This window comes from Muntiacus reevesi, chromosome 7 (assembly GCF_963930625.1).
Source record: "Muntiacus reevesi chromosome 7, mMunRee1.1, whole genome shotgun sequence".
Lineage (NCBI taxonomy): Eukaryota > Metazoa > Chordata > Mammalia > Artiodactyla > Cervidae > Muntiacus > Muntiacus reevesi.
The window spans coordinates 27985087-28004229 of NC_089255.1; the positions used below are offsets into that span (position 1 = coordinate 27985087).

Consider the following 19143-nt stretch of genomic DNA (forward strand, 5'->3'; position numbering starts at 1 on the left):
GTCAATGTATGACAAAACCCACTGAAATGTTGTGAAGTAATTAGCCTCCAACTAATAAAAAAAAATAAAAATTAAAAAAAAAAAAGGAAAAAAAAAGTTGGCAAGGATAAGGAGAAAAGGGCACCCTTATTGGTGGAAATATACATTGTGTAGCCACTATGGAAAAAGTGTTGAGTTTCCTCAAAATCACAAACAGAACAACCAAATGATCCAGCAATCCCACTTCTGGATATATAGCCAAAGGAAACAAAATCAGTATCTTCAAGAGGTATCTGCATCCTTATGTTGATTGCGACATTACTCACAATAACTAACACATAGAAAAAATAGTCTAAGTGTCCACAGATAGATGGATAGAGAAAATGTGGTATATACATACATATGGACACACACAGACACACAGAGGGTAACACTATTTAGCTATAAAAGGAGGAAATCCTGCCATGTGTTGCAAAATGGATGGATCTTGAGGATATAATACTAAGCGAAATAAATTAGAGAAAGACAAGTATTGTATGAGCTCATATTAAAATAATTGAACTCATAGAAAGTGAGAGTAGATTGACGGTTACTACATGTTGGGGGAAGTGAGAGAAAAGGAAGATGTTGGCCAAAGAGTACAAACTTTCAGTTACGAGATGAGTAAGTTTGGGGGATGTAATGTACGGCATGGTGACCACAGTTAACAACGCTGTACTGTATACTTGAGAGTTACTATGAGAGTAGAACTTAAATGTTCCCACCATAACAACAACAAATAATAACTATGCAAGGTGAAGCATGCATTTACTTAATTTTGATAAACATATCAAATCATCACACTGTACATCTTAAACTTACACAACATTATATGTCAGTTATATCTCAATAAAGATAGAAAAAGGAGATATATCCCCAGATTTCCCAAACTTATTTGACTCCAAACCCCTTGTTAACATGTATAGCAATTAGTATCCTTTACCAAAATGTCTCGCGGAACACCAGTTTGGGAAACACTGCAGCAGAATCACGCTATCTTTTCAATTTTTCCATCAGCCGGGAGGAAACTAACTAGATGGTAGGTGGAGTGACATGGAGAGCCTCTGTGTTTTTGGGAGAGTATAAGTTTTGTAAGGTTAACACGGACTTATGCCCAATGTCATGAGAAGCCGTGGGAGAAGACCCTTTATGGTCCATGGCCGTGAGGTGCATAGCACTATGGCCGAGGGAGCCTGGGTCAGACCCTATCCTTCCACTGCCCCAGCTGGCTGCACAGTTTGGGGGCACAGAGGCAAAGGAGATGGGAGGTTTGGGGAGAGCTCCTGTTGGCCCCAGTCCATCAGCCTCCCTCCAGATGACTGGAGTTCAGAAGACAGTGAGGTCTGGACTAGCCGCATTTATGGGACATGGAGTAGGGAAGTCTCAACCCAAAAGAGCAGAGACAAGCAGCCAGCTGGAGCTGGGAGGAGAGAACTCTTCACCGCCAGAAAAAGAGCGAGATCTTGTCCCTGTGAAGCCTGCCCTGCAGGAGGAGGCAGGGAGGACCCCTGCACTGCCCACAGGATCCTGCTGCGAGCGGGTGGCCCTGGGGAGGCTGGCAGGACTCAGTCCTCAGCCATTCCCTTACCTTTGTTCAGGGAAGGCAGTTTCAAGGGGATGCTGATGATTCCAACCAAGTCCTCGGTGGGAACCAGGGAGCGCAGGATGGACCTGATGCGGATGGCCTCTCCCTTCCCTGTCTGGATAAGCTGCAAGGTAGGGTTGGAGAGGAAGATAAATGAGGTTCCCATACGCCCACTCCACCCCACCTTCAAACCTTGGGCAGTAAAATGATTCTCCTTGTGGGGGGATGGGATGGGTACACTTTTATGCCTCCCTAATTGTTCTAGACATGGGTGGCCACAAAAAAAAAGAAGCGCTTTCTCCTGATTTTCTAGAAGAGGTGCTACTGAGGGAATAACTGGCCGAGGAGGACAAGTGGATTCCTTTGCTGTGATAGCAACAGTCATGTAATCTCAGCAGTGAAGGCGGCCTGTTGTTGAGCCTCAGTGTGACTGCAGTCCTGGGAACTCTCGGTGGCCATGGCAAGAGTTGTGACCATGTGGCCATGATTCCAGACCCTGGAATTCTGCTAAATGTAGACACGACTCAGGTTTTTTTTGGTTTCCCAAAAAAGTTTGATTTATGCCGGGAATAGGGCAACAAGAGGGGTATAGACGATGTCACAGAGAACTTCAGCATCTCAAGGGAGTTGTTTGGGGATGGATAACCTGATTCTTACAGCCATGGTGGGCATGTAGACAGGCACGTCCTCCTGGATGTGGGGGCAGCAGGCACGCTTCTGGGCACAGGCTCTGAGCTGGCGAGGTAAGTGTCATGAGCTCAGGACTGAGCCTACCTAGGAGGTAGTTGGTTGACATGCTGGGACACATGCTTGCAGGATCAGAGGCAGGGGAACACCTATGTGTGACCCTAGCTGTAGGCAAAGGAGCAGCTGTGAGTGAAGACTGCATCACCCCTTCCCCTTACTCACACAGAAAGGGCCATGGGAGAAGTATGTGTATGTGTTTATGAGGTTGAATCTGAGGGGCAGTAAGCAAGGGAGAAACTCTCCCCCAGGTGGGGCTCTGAAGGTTTAGCCATCCCATGTGGCCAGTCTTCCTGAGACTAGGCAAACTGTGTAACCTGCTTTGTGAAGAGATGACAGGTGATCAGGGGAACTGACCCCCCACCCTAAGATAGTAGGACATCTGAGAATTTCCCTAGCTCCCTTTCATTTTCCTTTATTTGTTTAACAGCACAGAAATGGAAAGATAGTAAGGTGCTAGTTCCACAGTAGGAACTAGAAACTACTACAAGTTAAGAATTCTGATCAGCCTCCCCCCTTTGAAGATTTAGATTTTCTTTTCTCTACAGTACTTTTTTGGAGAGGGAAATGGCAACCCACTCCAGTATTCTTGCCTGGAAAATCTTATGGACAGAGGAGCCTGGTGGGCTACAGTTTATGGGGTCACAAAAGCACACAGTAGTTTTACCCTAGATTCTTCCATACTAGAATAGTTCCCCTAAACACTTGTAGATGGATTTCCAAACAGGCTACATTGTTAAGTAGATAATACCATGGCATACAGGAAGAAAGATAAGAGTGAATGCTTTAATGCAGTGTCTTTCAAACTGTAGTCTTGACCAACTGGTGGGCTGTAAAATCAGTTAGTGGATTGTCACCAGCATTAAGAAGCATGAAATATTAGAATAGAATATAAAATATTAGAGTGCATTAGCCATAGCAAGGATAAGTTTTGTTTCTGGAACATATGTATACTAGGTTGCAATGTAAATTATATTAAATTGCCCAACAAGTTTGTTTGGAAAAATTTGTTATAGAAAAACCCAAATGATCTTGTTAGCCAACTCAAAATTTCTTACTATGATCAAAATAATTTTTTTGGTCAAAAAAATTTGAAAGCCACTACTTAAATCAATGTTATCTTTTCATTAGCATTAAATACAACATACCCACTGTTATCTTGGCTGTGACTGAATATATAACCTCATCATTACCAGAAAACACTATTTATATCACCCCAGTCTGCATTGCAAATACTTTTAGAAGACACTGGCATAATCCAAATGCAGTGAACACTGTGGAGAGCGCACCAGAGCCCTGAATGAACAAAGTTCTATTAAACAGTTACCAAGTATTTTTAAAATATAAGAAGCTATGTCTTCTATTTTCCTACAAGAAGCAAGTATTTTCTCTCTCACTTAATAATGTGAGACTTTATGAGAAATAAGGTCACTATGTAGCTCCATCCCCAGCAGAGATGAAAAAGGGAAGGTGAAAACACCAATTCAGTTTGAAACTGAATGTTTGAGAAGACATCTCATGAAAATAGAATCATCTTTTCCAGTGTGTCTGCAAAGCTTACCGCTGGGAAATAATCAAACATGAATCATGACTACCTTCCTCATGCCTAACACCATGGTCATCAAGAAAAGATTTTCCACGTGGAGTGTCCAGACAGAGACAATCACAAAATCAAGTTGGTCATATTGTGACCAGGCTGAGGTGCAAGGGAATGTAATTTTTGGAAGCTTCTGAAACAAGAATATGTAGCAGATATGCCCTAGTAGGGTCACAGAGAAATCACACAACACAGAGATTTTCCCAGGAGTCATTCCTTAGAAAGCTGTAGAATCAGGTACCAGAGGCAGAAACCACTTTTGATTTTGGCTAGAAGGAACAGAGAGAAAGGCACATTCACACATGCCAGGGACAGAAGAAGAAATGACGTTTAAGAAATCTACCACGTTCCTGATTCAGGTCCCTCAGAGCTGCTCTCTGGGAACTCATCACTTACATGCATCTCAGGAGCACAGCGGCCCAGCAGGTCTATAAGAGCCGAATAAAATGACATGATTGCATTGCCCATGTGCACAATCTCTTCATCTTCATCGTCCTCTGTGCTGCTGAGACAGAAGCAACACAAGGAGCTGTAAGGAAGTCATGCAGGTGGCACCATGTTCGAGACACAATATTGGAAATACTTTCTCTGCTCACCCTGGGCATCACGCATCCTTTCCACTGGACTCTTTCTCTCCCCCCAGAGGTCAATGAGGTGGTTTAACTCAGCAAGCTCAAATGACCCAAATATATTCCCATGAACTTAACTGACACGAGTGAATCGTGCAGACTACACACTCATGGAGCAGCACTGTGACCCCCAAAATGTCTACCAACCATTCCGTCATTTTCCTGCTAGGTAGACATGGAAAGCACATTGGACAGGAGCAGGAAGGCCAAGTTCAGGCTCTGGCTGTGATGCTAAGAAGCTATATGACTCTGGGCCTCAGTTTTTCTCACATTACATGAGGAAGTTGGGACAGCTTATGTTTTCGGTTCTAACTCGACCAGCTCACCTACCAGAGATGATGACCAAAAAATAAATAAATAAATAAATAAATAATAAAGCCCCTGGATGGAGTTAAATCCCAAGCTTTGCTGAGTTATATCCCTTCTCTAGTTTCTGGGGTCTAATCCAGAGGCTGTGATAAGAGGGAGATGGGATAAGATGTCACAAGACATAGTGAAAGGAAGGTCACAAGGCCGATAATGTACTAACTACATCTTTAACTGTTAAATTCCAAGATTAGTAGAGTTGTGATTTTTCACATTATGCAGCTTTATTTTTACCTCAAGAATCAAATCAGACACTTTCAGAAGAGGAAGTGGAGGTTGCTCCTTCTTTTTAAAAGTATGAGAGATATGAGGTGAAACACTGGGGTTCAAAATACTGAAGGGGACGGGCTGGAGTTAGACGGTGACTGGAACCGTGTTGGTCCAGACCTGTTAACCTAGATCGAGTTTCCTCTGGTGGGGATGCCATAGGGAGGTATGGGGGTGGGGTGTGGTGGGGCCTGAGCTTGCGACTTCTCGATTTGCCAACTGACCTGACTGGAGCAGGGGAAGCGGAAGGCAGGGAAGATAAGACTGATTACGAGGCTTACTGGGAGAGTCAAGATAACAAGCTCACGAAGTGATCTAAGCTGTTTGAGCAACAGCTGTAACGAGCCTGTGCTTCTTCTACCAGGGAGAGGTTATTGACATTTGCTTTATCATTCATGTACTGAGAATATTGGGGAGCTCACCAACCACATGGAGGCTGGAAGGCAATTCTATTCACTTACACTTCCCTCTTGTAGCCCTGTGAGGGGAGGTCGAGGGCTGGGTTCTCAGAGATCTTAATGGCGCCTTGCATGGCCGCCAACAGACCATTTCCTCCTTCACCCCGCAGGGCGGGGCCGAAGCACTCGGGGCGTCTGATGAGCAGCTTGACCACGACACTAGCATTTTCTTCCACACTTTCACCTAAGGGAAAGAGGCATTATTACCATCTCACTGGAGAGGACAACCTCAGAAGGGATGTCATTTTTTTGGTCATGTCATGTGACTTACAGGACCTTAGTTTCCCGACCAGAAATTGAACCTGTGTTCCCTGCAGTGAAAGCATGGAGTCCTAACCACTGGACTGCTGGTGAGGTTGCCCAGAATTGATTTCTAATTGATAAGGTTGGAAGAACAGTATTTGATGTAGCTTGTCACATCCTCTTAAGATTTGTAGGTAATACTGATGCAGAGAAAGCTTTGATAAATTAGGTCAGAATCTATTTATCTGAAGTATTACAATTAACCAGTATCAGAACAAGAGTCTTGTTTCTCAGTTCAGGATTTTATGCTGTTCACATTATTTCACTATATTTAGGTCCTCAGAGGGCAAGAAAAACACTACTGCATCTACCATGGATTACTGATTAATTCACAAGTGATTTAGAGAATAAAAGACCTTTATATCTTTATTAACTCCCTTGGGGTGCTTAATAGGTATTTCCTTGCTTCCTTGAAATGAGGTAATAGGGTAACTCAAGCTGGTGTGTTTCAGTTAGCATCTGGAGAGGTGACATGCCTCGGTTGTTCTCTCTTGGGGATGACAGTGTTAGTTGCTCAGTCGTGTCTGACTCTTTGGGACCCCATGGCCTGTAGCCTGCCAGATCCTCTGTATCATGGGATTTTCCAGGCAAGAATACTGGAGTGGGTTGCCATTTCCTTCTCCAGGGGATCTTCCCAAACCAGGGATCCAACCCAAGTCTCCCACATTGCAGGCAGGTTCTTAAGGGTCTGGGCCACCAGGGAAACTCTCGGAGATGGACCTCAGGGCACTTCTGAAATCATTTATCTGGGTGAGAATCTACTTGGTAAAGTTGTCTTGGTTATTCTTAGAATACCTCTGTGGGGAGCTAAAGATTTGATGACTGTATTTGCTGGTATTTCTCTTTGGAAGAAACCGTAGATAACTAAGACAGGGTATCACTTCCCAAAGAAGTGATTAAGCAGTGAACTGTCACATGTGGACAGGGATCACCAATGCTTCTCAGAGTCAGTTTTATAATCAAAAGTAGTTTTACAAAAACAAACAAACAAACAAAAAGCAGTTTTACAGCTTGTTGAAATAATTTCATGGGACACACTTTCCGTCTCAGGGTCTCACGCAAAATCTTAACTTGGTCTGAGAATTCACCCCTGGGCCAAATCTCAAAGACAAGGTTTTTTGACACTGTGTACGGGATGAAACCTGAAGAAAAATATTTTTATAAAATTACTAGATATTATTGGAGGATTCAGTTCTATAATAGAAGTTGCATCTTGATACACTGTTGTAATAATTACTTATCCTTGTATTAAAAATTATCTTCAATCTTAACAGATTGAAGACTAACTATTATCTCATAGTTTTTGTAGTTCAGGAATTTGGGAGTGACTAAGCCCTGACTTGGGATCTCCCATGAGGCTGCAGTAAAAATGTCAGCCAGGGCTGCCATCTTCTGAAGGCTTGACTGGATGTGGAGGATCAGCTTCCATGCTCACTCACATGGCTGTGAGCAGGAGGCCTCAGCTCCTCACCATGAGACCTCTTCAAGGGCTGCCTGAGTGTTCTCATGACACGCCAGCTGGCTTCCCACAGAGCAAAGGGTCCAAGAAAGAGCGTCAGGAAGCTGCAACACCTTTTACAACCTTGTCACATACTGTCACTTCTGCTACATCCTATTCATGAGAAGTGGTTCACTGAATCTAGTTCGTACTCGAAGGCAGAAGAAGTAGGCTCTGTCTTTTGGAGGGAGGTACAAGGAAGAATTTATAGATGTATTTTAAAACTATCACAAGAGTTTAAGTCCTGTGTAATGAACATTTTTATGAATCAACTTAAAGTGGCGCATTTGAATGGGAACCCATAAAACCTGGCTTCTCCTCCAGATTTTTAGCAAATCCCTGTGTGAGCAGGCATACTGCACCAGCTCACTGAGTCTCATTTGTCCTGTTGAGATACTCGTGCCTCTTCTAGTTTCCAGTTCAGTCGCTCAGTCGTGTCCGACTCTCCGCGAACCCGTGAACCGCAGCTTGCCAAGCCTCTCTGTCCATCACCAACTCCTGGAGTTCACCCAAGCCCATATCCATCGAGTCAGTGACGCCATCCAACCATCTCATTGTCAGTCGTCCCCTTCTTCTCCTGCCCCCAATCCCTCCCAGCATCAGGGTCTTTTCCAGTGAGTCAGCTCTTCGCACCAGGTGGCCAAAGTATTGGAGCTTCAGCTTCAACATCAGTCCTTCCAATGAACACCCAGGACTGATCTCCTTTAGGATGGACTGGTTGGATCTCCTTGCAGTCCAAGGGACTCTCAAAAGTCTTCTCCAACACCAAAGTTAAAAAACATCAATTCTTTCAGCTTTCTTTATAGTCCAAATCTCACATCCATACATGACCACTGGAAAAACCACAGCCTTGACTATAGGGACCTTTGTTGGCAAAGTAATGTCTCTGCTTTTTAATATGCTGTCTAGGTTGGTCATAACTTTCCTTCCAAGGAGTAAGCATATTTTAATTTCATGGCTGCAGTCACCATCTGCAGTGATTTTGGAGCCCAGAAAAATAAAGTCAGCCACTGTTTCCACTGTTTGCCCATCCATTTGCTATGAAGTGATGGGACCGGATGCCATGATCTTAGTTTTCTGAATGTTGAACTTTAAGCCAACTTTTTCACTCTCCTCTTTCACTTTCATCAAGAGGCTCTTTAGTCCTTCTTCACTTTCTGCCATAAGGATGGTGTCATCTGCATATCTGAGGATATTGATATTTCTAGTTTTAGGGTGAGTCTATTAGTCTTACCCATGTGCAGAGATTTCTTCCATCATGTCCACAGCATTAAAAGGGCTGAGCTTGCTTCCAAATACTTAAAATTAACCTGTGCCCACTCAAACTCACAGTGAACACACTGCTGTGTCTCACAGCCCTGGACAGTCTGCCAGTATTCCTGGTCTAAGCGTGGCCTGCTGACATCCTCTTTTATCACTTGACCTTTTATACCACAGGTAAAATTCAAGATTGTTAAGTATACACCAACATAAGTTTTAGAACTGTGTAATTAGATTCAGAATAGAATTTCATTAAACGGAATTTATACAGTCCATCAGCATGCATTCACTATTTTATAACTCAATCCTTCAAGAAGAGACTAAATTTTTTTGTAAAGAAGTTTTTCTTCAAGTTCCATCTAATATAATATCAAAACAGAATTTGTCTTTAACTAAACCAGAATCCATGTGAAGAAAATTCTCAGGAGATGCTAACAGGGTAAAATAATCATAATAATGATAGGCTATAATGAATCAGGAATGAAAGGAACCCAAGGGGAGGTTGACATTGTACTGTTTACAGAGGAGTTCAGATAAAGAAGTGATGTTAGTTCTAAGGACATGTTTTCCATGAGGTGAGTCTAGCATTTATACATGATAGAATTTATTCACAGAGGGATACCTAAAGAAAAGCACTAGGAGAATCAGTATATCTGAAAGCAAGTATTTTTAGTTACAGATGTAACTCACAGTTGACTACTTTCAAATATTGTTGACCCTCAACACCTATCAGGTAGCACATATATCCACAGTCCCAGTTGTCATTTCCTATTACAAGAAAAATGAAGCTAAAGCTTTGACATTTTAAGTGTCAAAAATGGAGGAAAAAACTCAACCCTATTAGTCAAGCTTATTTAAACACCATGCCCAGATTCTTTCAGTTCTCAGAATGGAAACACTTATGGGTCAACCCTTGTCTTAACCAGTATGCTGAAATTAACTTTGTTCTTTCCAAAGTGATCAGTGTCATGAAGTTTGACGGAATGTGGACCACAATGTCCAAAAGGATTTGAAGAATTAAGACTGTGAGTTCTGTATTGAGTTTGCTATTGAAATTCATTTGCCAAGACAGCCTTATTTTATCTGAATCTTATGTCTTCAGTTCAGTTCAATTGCTCAGTTGTGTCCGACTCTGCGACCCCATGGACTGCAGCACACCAGGCTTCCCTGTCCATCACCAACTTCAGGAGCTTACTCAAACTCATGCCCATCAAGTCAATGATGCCATCCAACCATCTCATTCTCTGTCGTCCGCTTCTCCTCCTGCCTTCAATCTTTCCCAGCATCAGGGTCTTTTCCGATAAGTCAGTTCTTTGCATCAGGTAGCCAAAGTATTGGAGTTTCAGCTTCAGCATCAGTCCTTCCAATGAATGCCCAGGATTGATCTCCTTTAGAATGGACTGGTTGGATCTTCTTGCAGTCCAAGGGACTCTCAAGAGTCTTCTCCAACACCACACTTCAAAAGCATCAATTCTTCAGTGCTCAGCTTTTTTTATAGACCAACTCTCATATCCATAAATGACTACTGGAAAAACCATAGCTTTGACTAGATGGACTTTCACTGGCAAAGTAATGTCTCTGCTTCTTAATATGCTGTCTAGGTTGGTCATACCTTTTCTTCCAAGGAACAAGCGTTTTTTAATTTCATGGCTGCAGTCACCATCTGCAGTGATTTTGGAGCCCCCCAAAATAAAGTCTCTCACTGTTTCCATTATTTTCTCATCTGTTTGCCATGAAGCGATGGGACCAGATGCCAGATCTAAGCTAATTAGGTTGGCTGGTACAATGGACCGAGGAAGCTATAGCTTGATCACTGGATATTGGTCATCCGTGGGGGATGCAGAGAGCACTCTGCAAGAAGAAGGAACTGAAGTGCAACCATTGATGCTAATTGGAGAAGGGACCAAGGAAAAGGATTTCTCAAGGTTTCGCAAGGTAGAAAGGTTGGTCTAATTAAAAGAGAAGAGAACAGTCTCTTCTAATTACCGCTAGCTCAGTAAGCTGGGGTGCCAACCAATTCCCCAGGAGAGAAGAGGAATACTTGATCTTGAGGGCATTTTTCAAGGGAGAGGGAGATCTGAGGTAAACTAGTTTTGCCCAAGGGCTTACAACAGTGTTTTTGCTGGAGTTCCAAATGAATAATAAGCTTAATAACTGTGCATGTTCACAGAGCTTCTCTTCAAAGTCTCTCAACACTGCCTTCGAATTACTACCTTGTTTTCAATGTTCCTGAGAAGTTGCATGGAAATGGAATGATTCTCCCCATTTTAATCCTAAGCAGTCATTCTCATCACAGGAATGATTAATGAGAATGTAATGACTGCCCACTGCTTTTCTTACTGTCTGTATTCTAACCACAATCCCTATTTTAAGTTCTTCTGCCTGGAATGCTCTCTTCTTTTCCATTCCTTTGACATAAAACCTTGACCTATGCAACTCCATTTTGTCCCTGAGGATCAGCTTAAACTTGAAAGTTCCAGAGGATCTAATTCTCTCAAACACCCCATCTTCTTTCTTAAAGCATTGTACACAAGTGTAATTAATGAATGTTTTGGTATCTGTATTTTTCATACTAGACCGGGTATTTAATGAGAACACGGTCCATGTCTGAATGATCTAACCCTGTATGCTCAAGCCTCTTGTTAATATCACTTAGAGGCTTGAAAGAGTCAAATGGAATGCTGAGGGTGATTATCCATCACTGCATTACTAACGCAATTATCAGCCATTGTTTGCAAGAACTGAGGCTGTCCATTTCCTAGGATTATAAATTTGACAACAAGAACAAAATCTTAAGACATTTTAATCTTAACCATCCCCAGTCATCAATACCAATCACAATGAAGAATGGTTATTACATTTTTTCTGACTCTAAAAACATGAATACAGAACAGATGATTCTTTTAAGCATCTGTACCTACTATGCCCTCCAAATCTATCATGCTAAATTTGTATTCTTGATCCTAAAAGACCTTTTTTTCAGCATTACTGAGATATAAATGTCATACCCTAAAAGGTTTTTGGCTCCCAGCTCAACGCCTCTCAGTATGTTCTCCCCTGATTACTCTGTCAAACTAGGTTCATTTCTTTCTTCAGGATGTTGTTCAACAACATCCTGCCTGTTCAACAATCTGCCTTCTTCCCCAGGCATTCTTATATTCCAAGATTCCAATAAGCACCATCATTTTTGGCCTGCCAACAATCACATGTGTCACTATGTAGGTGAGTGTAGTTGAGTTTTTAGTATGTATATAATGTTTTTGATCATTTTACTTTGGTTTGCTCTATTTGCTGCTTGGACTTTAAATGACTTCAGGGCAGAACATCTCGTGCACGTCTCCTGTCACTTCTCATAGACCCTCATGTACTCTTCACATGTCACATGATGGATGTCCAAGTTATGATCAAGCTGCCTAGGGAGACAGATTCAGTAAAGCTGGACACACTGTGTTCTTCAGATAAGTCTGCAGCCTGAGGAAGATACACTGAGACACTCCAAGGACTCTAAGGAAGCACAGATTGACTTTTCCCCTTCTTTTTCTTTTTTTTGGACTGTGCCCCATGGTCTGTGGGATCTTAGTTTCCTGACCAAGGACTGCGCCTAGATCTTCAATAATGAAGGCACCAAGTCCCAACCACTGGGCTGCCAGGGAATTCCCAACTTTCCCCTTTCTCTTGTGGATCTGTAAGGAATCTTTTCCTACTTGGTATCTACCTTAGGAAGGGATTAATCACACACCCAGACACCTCTGTGTCTAGAGAGGCTATAAAGTTTGCAACTGCTGGGTTAATAGAAACTTCTCAACTTTAGTCCTCCTAGAGTTAAACACTACCCAAGGTTTCCCAGCAAGCTAATAAAAATAAAGTGGAGAAAATCATATGCTTTAAGAAGTTCTCTTAAAGACAAATCTTGTTTAAGAAGATTTAACACCAACATTAATAGAAACTAGTAAAATAACATTAGAAAAGAATTTTCTAATTCTATTATTTTGATATAGCAAGAGATTTTGATTTGGCTTAAAAAAATTTTTTTAAACACTAGCACCAAACAGAAATTAAACAATTCCACAATTTTTGATCTGCTCAAAGGAGAAAGTGCTGTTTCTCCTTGTTCATTAGGGAGACAGTGTTTACAAGGCAATGCCATATAATGGTTTGAGTAAAGTTTGGCCTCTGGAGCCAAACTGTTCTGGTTCAAATCCTCACAAAAGTCTACTAGCTGTGTGATTCTGGCAAAGGTACTTATTAATGGCTTTAAGCATCAGGGTATTTATCCATAAAATGATGATGATAACTGTATCTAACTCACTGGGTTGTTAAATTAAATGAATAAGTTTGTTCATATGAATCCCTCTCTCTTCTATGTCTTCCCCTGGACCATTTCAACTGCGGGTGACCTGCAAGTCCACTTGGTCCCAATATGTTTCATGATTGATCTCTATTCTATAGCCTCAATTTGGGGCATCTCCATTTGGGGGGTCACACACTGCAAAATCATTCCCCAAACTACACAAGTTCTTGACCCTCCATCTCAAACCATTCTGTCCTTCTGACCATCCTTATTTCTTTTCTCCCTACCCTTAATTCTCTAAGCTCTAAAGTGACCTGTTTTTTTGCCTTATGTCCACATACCCAGGACTCAGACATTATAATCACCACCACCAGCAGGTCTGATAAATTCAGTCTCTATTACTTATTTCACATAGATCTCCTCTATCCCCTTCCCATCACCACCATTACAATTCAGAAACTCATTATCCTAACCTGGGCACAGAAGTTCCTGGTGATTGCCAGTCTTTCTTCTGGTGAAAAGGTTCCCCAGGTCTCTGCACACTGAATCAAGACTAAACTCTTCAGCGTGGCATTTAAATTCTCCCCATCAGAGCTGCCTGCCTACCTTTTACACCTGTCTGTTAGCACTGTCATCCATGCATCTACCCTGCAGACCAGCTGATCACTGTTTCCTGAGCACATGTGCTTTAGTCCTCAGGCCACTGTTCAACTGGCTCCTCTCCTGCATCTCAGCACCTGGAAATCCGACCCTTCAAAGCTCATCTCTAATATTACCTCCCCAAGAGGTCTTTTCTGATCTCAACAGGATGTGAGTATCCCCTCATGAAACCCGCTAGCACTCTGTCCCTACCTTACTCCACTCCTTATTACAGTGACCTCTGTCCATGTCTGTTCCCCTTACTAGACTGTCAGTTCCTTCAAAGCAGAAGCCAATAACCTTTGCCAAAACCAAATGTGACCTTCACATGATAAGAGACACAATAAAGGTTAAAGTGCACATATCGTTCTACTGATGGTCTAATAGATTTGCAGTTTATTGCATTATGAAATTATACTGTAGAGTATATTAAAAAGGCATAAAACAATCTGAAAGCAAAGAAGGTGGACCGAGCATTGATTCAGAGTTTAGTTGAATATGGTTGTACCACATAAGCAAAAGCAAGTGTTGGAATTCAGCCATCTGGGTAAGAAAACAGCCAGTGGATTCCTCAACCTTCATAACCCAAGTAGACAGTCCCACTAACTGACTCATAAAACCCTTGATCTTCCAGTGAAGTTGGCTAAGATGAATAAATGGGTTTTTCCTGGATCTGGTATGTGTCATACAGTCTATTTATAGAATTTGATGGACTTTCTGAATCTTTAAAATCTACACAAAATTCCCTTTATTACCACAATGAAGTGAAGTGAAATGAAGTCGCTCAGTCGTGTCTGACTTTGTGACCCCATGAACTGTAGCCTACCGGGCCCCTCCGTCCATGGGATTTTCCAGGTAAGAGTACTGGAGTGGGGTGCCATTTCCTCCTCCAGTTGTTCTTCCCGACCCAGGGATCGAACCCAGGTCTCCCGCATTGTAGGCAGACGCTTTACCGTCTGAGCTACAAGGGAAGCCTCATTATTACCACAAGGCTGCTGCTGCTGCTAAGTCCCATCAGTCAATAACTCTGCATTAATTCAGGATATGCAATCATCTGGACTAGAAATAAAACAGGCTATCAGAGGATACTCTGAAATTGACTGCAGAGGAAGAAAATGGGAGTTTAGTAATGCTGATGATGAACAGATAGTAGGTATGGAAGATGCAGAGAGAAGCAGAAAACCCAAATCCCTGAAAACTTTGCTGGACGAGTCTTAGGAGAACAAAAGACAAACATCTCAAGGTCTGTGACCAAGTCAAGAAAGGGAAAAAACCGGGACACCAGAAACCATCCAAATATTAAGAACAGCGTGCATGTTGGAATGTAGGAAAATATGCAGCGTGGATGTAGGAAAATAAGCAGGGGCTTGGGGAGGAGGAGACAAGAAGAGCACATGGCAAGATAATGATCACGTGATACCAATATATTTTTAGGTGAATTCTCATAGAACAATCGGCATGACTGCTTATTAGCTGAAATCCCTCTCTGCAGTCACTTAACTAGCCCAGCTAGGTTTGTTAGCCAGAAACTCCAAAATGGGAAAAGGGAGAAAGATTGTAACTATAATGTAAATACAAGTAAGCCAGTATTAATATCATGACAAAATTCTGGAGACAAGGTGCAGTTTTAAGAAATTACTCATTTTATGCAATATTCAGCATATTAAACTAGTGGAAAAGGAGAATTTGTGTCAACTTTGAATTCACTATAAATGGGAGGTGATTTGCATTAAGAAGAAGAATATTTAGTGTTTCTATAGCAATTCTTTTTTTTTTTTTCCTAGGGGGAGTTTAGTTACCTTTAACAGCTATCAGCTCTTCCATGTTTTTATTCATTCATCCATCCATCCAATCATCCACCCATCCATCCAACCATTCATCCAGAACTAAGAATCTAGAGACACACTTGCATTTAATTCTGGGAAACAAGTGAGATCAAGATATTAACAATCGCCCTCTTTTAGAAGAAGAGGTACGAAGAGGTGACAAGCCCAGGCTGATGTAGTGAGCTCCTTGTAGGCTCTGGTCCTAGCATTTAGGACACTCTCCACTGGATTCCACTCTTGATCCTTGTCTAGCCTGATTGTCCCAGAGGTTTTTCTATCAGTTGCCACCTACCTATACAATCTATCATGTTTATGAATAGGAAGCAGTGCAAAGAATTTTCCTTCCCTAGTACGCAATGAGATTGTGCCATCCTAGGTCTGAAAGGCATGGAAAACTGAGACTCACTGTTCACGAAGACGGCAAACCTCAGGAAGGACAAGTAGCGCTCCCCTTCAATGGGGTTCCAGCCGACATCAGGGTATCCTTTGGCTAGAAGCATGGGGCAGCTCTGCAGGCCACAGCCTGCCAAATAGGTCACCACCTGCCAAGAACAAAACAAAGTTAAGTGCCCAGGTTTGTTGGTTTTTTTTAATGTAAGTTTTTTTATATAGCTGGTAAGGCATGCACAATTCTGGGAACTGAAGGGCTTTCATTTCTCTAGAAGCTGGAGACAGCCCACTACTTTCCAAGTAAATAATTTAGCAGATTTGAAATTGGAACCTTTTACTCATTTTTGTTTCCAAGCAATTGACAAGGCTGATGATCACTGCTATGTAGATATAAGCCATATGCTATGATTTCCCGGTTCTGGCAAGAGGGACCTGCCATTTAAAAGTTCTGGCAAGAGGGACATGGCATTTAAAAGTTGGCCTAACTAAGGTGCCACGGGGGAGACAATGGTGGATGCAGGCTGGCCCTGTTCATTTGACCATGGGATTTCAAAACCAAAATGTTCAGTCGCTGGGTGACTGGTGGGCCCTCCTCCTCCTCTGCAGACTTCCCTGGGTACCCTCTCTCTGCTCTCCCTGCCTCCTGGTCTCCCTTCCCAGGGAGGCTCAGGGTCCCTGATGAGCAGTTATCATGGGAACAGGTGAATGTGGCTGAGGGTGGGTGCTGAGCACAGCCCCCTGGGGCACTGTCTTATCACGAGAGAATCATTACCTAATTTTAAATACAGGTGTCAGTTATCATCAGATCACCTAAATGAAAACAGATATTTATGGCCATTTAAATGGATGAATAGCCAAGTCTGACTAAACTCTGTCCCTTCAGAGGCAGAGGCCAAGAATACCCAGGGCATTCACAGAACAGCAACCACATAACTGGCTGCTGGGCGCACAGCTCCTGAATTCGTGTGTGTAATGGGGTGGGGTGGGGTTTGTCTTATTTCTATTCCAATCACCACTTCTCACTAAAACCAGGACGTGTTCCAGAACATAGAAAACTGTCGTGTTTCTCCTCTGCTTGAAGCCCTCCAGTGGTTTCTGGGGCTCGAGGCTCTATAGTGAGGTCCCAAAACATCACAGGTAACAGCGCAGCCTCTAGAGCCCAGGGCTTTGACCCTGGCTCTGACACTCACAAACCCGATGACTTTGAGGATGTTACCTAATCTCTCTATGCCTCAGTTTCCTCTCCTGTAACTGGGGCAATGATAAAAAGGCTTGTGCTGGGGATCACGTGACCTAATTCTGAGTGGGGCCTGGCACACAGTGATTCTGCAGGTATATGGACCTCCGCTATTAGCAGTAATGGCAGCCTGGGGCCCATTCATTTCTGTTTCTCCTCCCTTCTCAGCACTCCCCGCAAGCTTCAGAGATCTGGTCACAGCCAGCTTTCTGAAATTCAAGCACACCATGCTCTCGTCTCTGAAATTCAAACATTCCTGGCCCAAGATTGTCTTCAATGTGACCGAGTAGCTTCTGCCCAGCCTCGGGGTCACCTCTTTGCTGAGGGCCCTTCCTGAGCCCCTTGTTGGGGTCAGATGCCTGCTCCTAGCTGCTCCCAAACCCACCAGGCAGTGCACAGCCTTTTCCTCGTCCCCCTCCTCCTGCCTAGATGGCTCCTCTCCAAACTGAGAAAGTGCACTGTCAGTGGCGTCAGCTGTCCAGTCAAGGAAACAGTCTGAAGACAGGATAGGAAGAAGGTGAAGGTGTCTGTGGAGCTGGCAAGTCCTGCCCACAGGAGACGCTCTGGTCCTAATTATCACACGGCTCCCAGGACTCACATCCCGCCCCACTTTCCTCACTCGCTGAGGAGGTTCTGATGCAGGCTCAGCCTTTGGTCTGCTTTTCCTTGGCTTGGCCGTGCTACAAGCAGGGGAGAGCAAGCACAGTGCCTCCCCAAGGCCAGTTACCTTCTCGAGGTCTGGCTCCTCTAAGCCCAGCGCTAACTCATTGTTGTCCATCACGGAGGAAGCGGCCACATCCAGCGGGGTGGATCCTCTCATCGAGGGGGAAGCTGAGGAAGAAGGAGGGAAGGGGAGAGAAAGGGAGAAAGAGGCCACTCGGCGCTGAGCTGAGGTTGCAGTGCGCAGTCATGGCCAGGAGAGGTCAGCAAACACAAAACCTGGACACATCGCTGTCCTCACAGCGGGGCTGCCTGCCCCATTCAAGAGCAGTTGTTTTCTATCCTTCCTCCCCACACTCATTACTGACCGTGAATATAGCTGAAGTTAGAAAATCAGTTCATAGGAGCAACTGGGACCACGTATTTTCAAGTGCTTTTCTAACATGGAAGTTCTTGGGCCCTCGTTTGGTGACCATTCAAAAGGGTCAGATGTCACTTGATAACCAAGCTCACATAACTTGGTCATTTCTGGGGTCACCACCTAGAGTTTAAAAATACCCTGAAACAGATTAGCTCTTAGAATTATATCAGGTCACCACCGTTGTCTTTCATTTCCCTTTGTTTGGTTCTTGGGCTAAAATTTAGAAGAACTTAAGGTGGCATTTTATAAAAAGGTTGATTAGTCTAAGCTTGTTGTTGCTTAGTCCTGAAGTCGTGTACAACTCTCTTTGCAATCCCATGAGGTTGCATTTGACAAACAGGAAACCTGAGATTTCAGATTTCACGTGCACACAATGTATTTGTGTCTTCCACAAATTCATTTAGTTTACATACAGAAGAGTGAGCAAGGCAAGTGCATGCACTGGTTTTCTAGCGGTGGTGTTGGATTTACACTGTTTGTCCATAGTCGCTCCTGGCCTGTCTGCCTTGCAGCTATGAAAGCACTGGCTGGTTAGCTGATGGGACAGGCATGTCGCCTGCAGCCAGCCTGCCAAGAAGGGATTGGATCCATGACCTTGGTCTTATTAGCACTGCTCCCTGGTCAGCTGAATGGGCTGGGAGGCGCTGGATCTCCAGACTACATCCATAATCTCAGGTAGCATTTCATGAACCCCGGGTCCCCAGAGAGAGGAGGCAAAACTGTGTGACTATAAACTGTGTGTCTAAGCCAAAACAAATCTGTCATCATTACTGTCACCACGGCTGGTTGGCCGAGACTTCTCTCCTTAGTTTGGAGAGCAGAGACATGGTATTATTATTATCTCACATGTTTTAAGATCAGGCAGGATTCCTTCTTCCAGGATTTAAAAATTCCTCCAGGATTTAAAAATACCATAGCACACACGTGACTTCTTTCCTTTTACTGCCTAAGTGG

At 43.3% G+C, this 19143-nt stretch overlaps 1 protein-coding gene across 1 annotated transcript in view; it reads right to left on the bottom strand.

Moving 5' to 3' along the window:
* RYR3 (ryanodine receptor 3) overlaps nucleotides 1-19143 on the bottom strand; it is a 368483-nt gene that overhangs the window by 123018 nt on the left and 226322 nt on the right. The window contains exons 42-46 of the mRNA XM_065942024.1: nucleotides 17836-17939; nucleotides 15888-16023; nucleotides 5668-5848; nucleotides 4341-4446; nucleotides 1607-1727 (exon numbers count right to left, since the gene is read on the bottom strand). Coding sequence (XP_065798096.1) covers nucleotides 1607-1727; nucleotides 4341-4446; nucleotides 5668-5848; nucleotides 15888-16023; nucleotides 17836-17939 — 648 coding nt within the window. The remainder of the gene's footprint in view (nucleotides 1-1606; nucleotides 1728-4340; nucleotides 4447-5667; nucleotides 5849-15887; nucleotides 16024-17835; nucleotides 17940-19143) is intronic.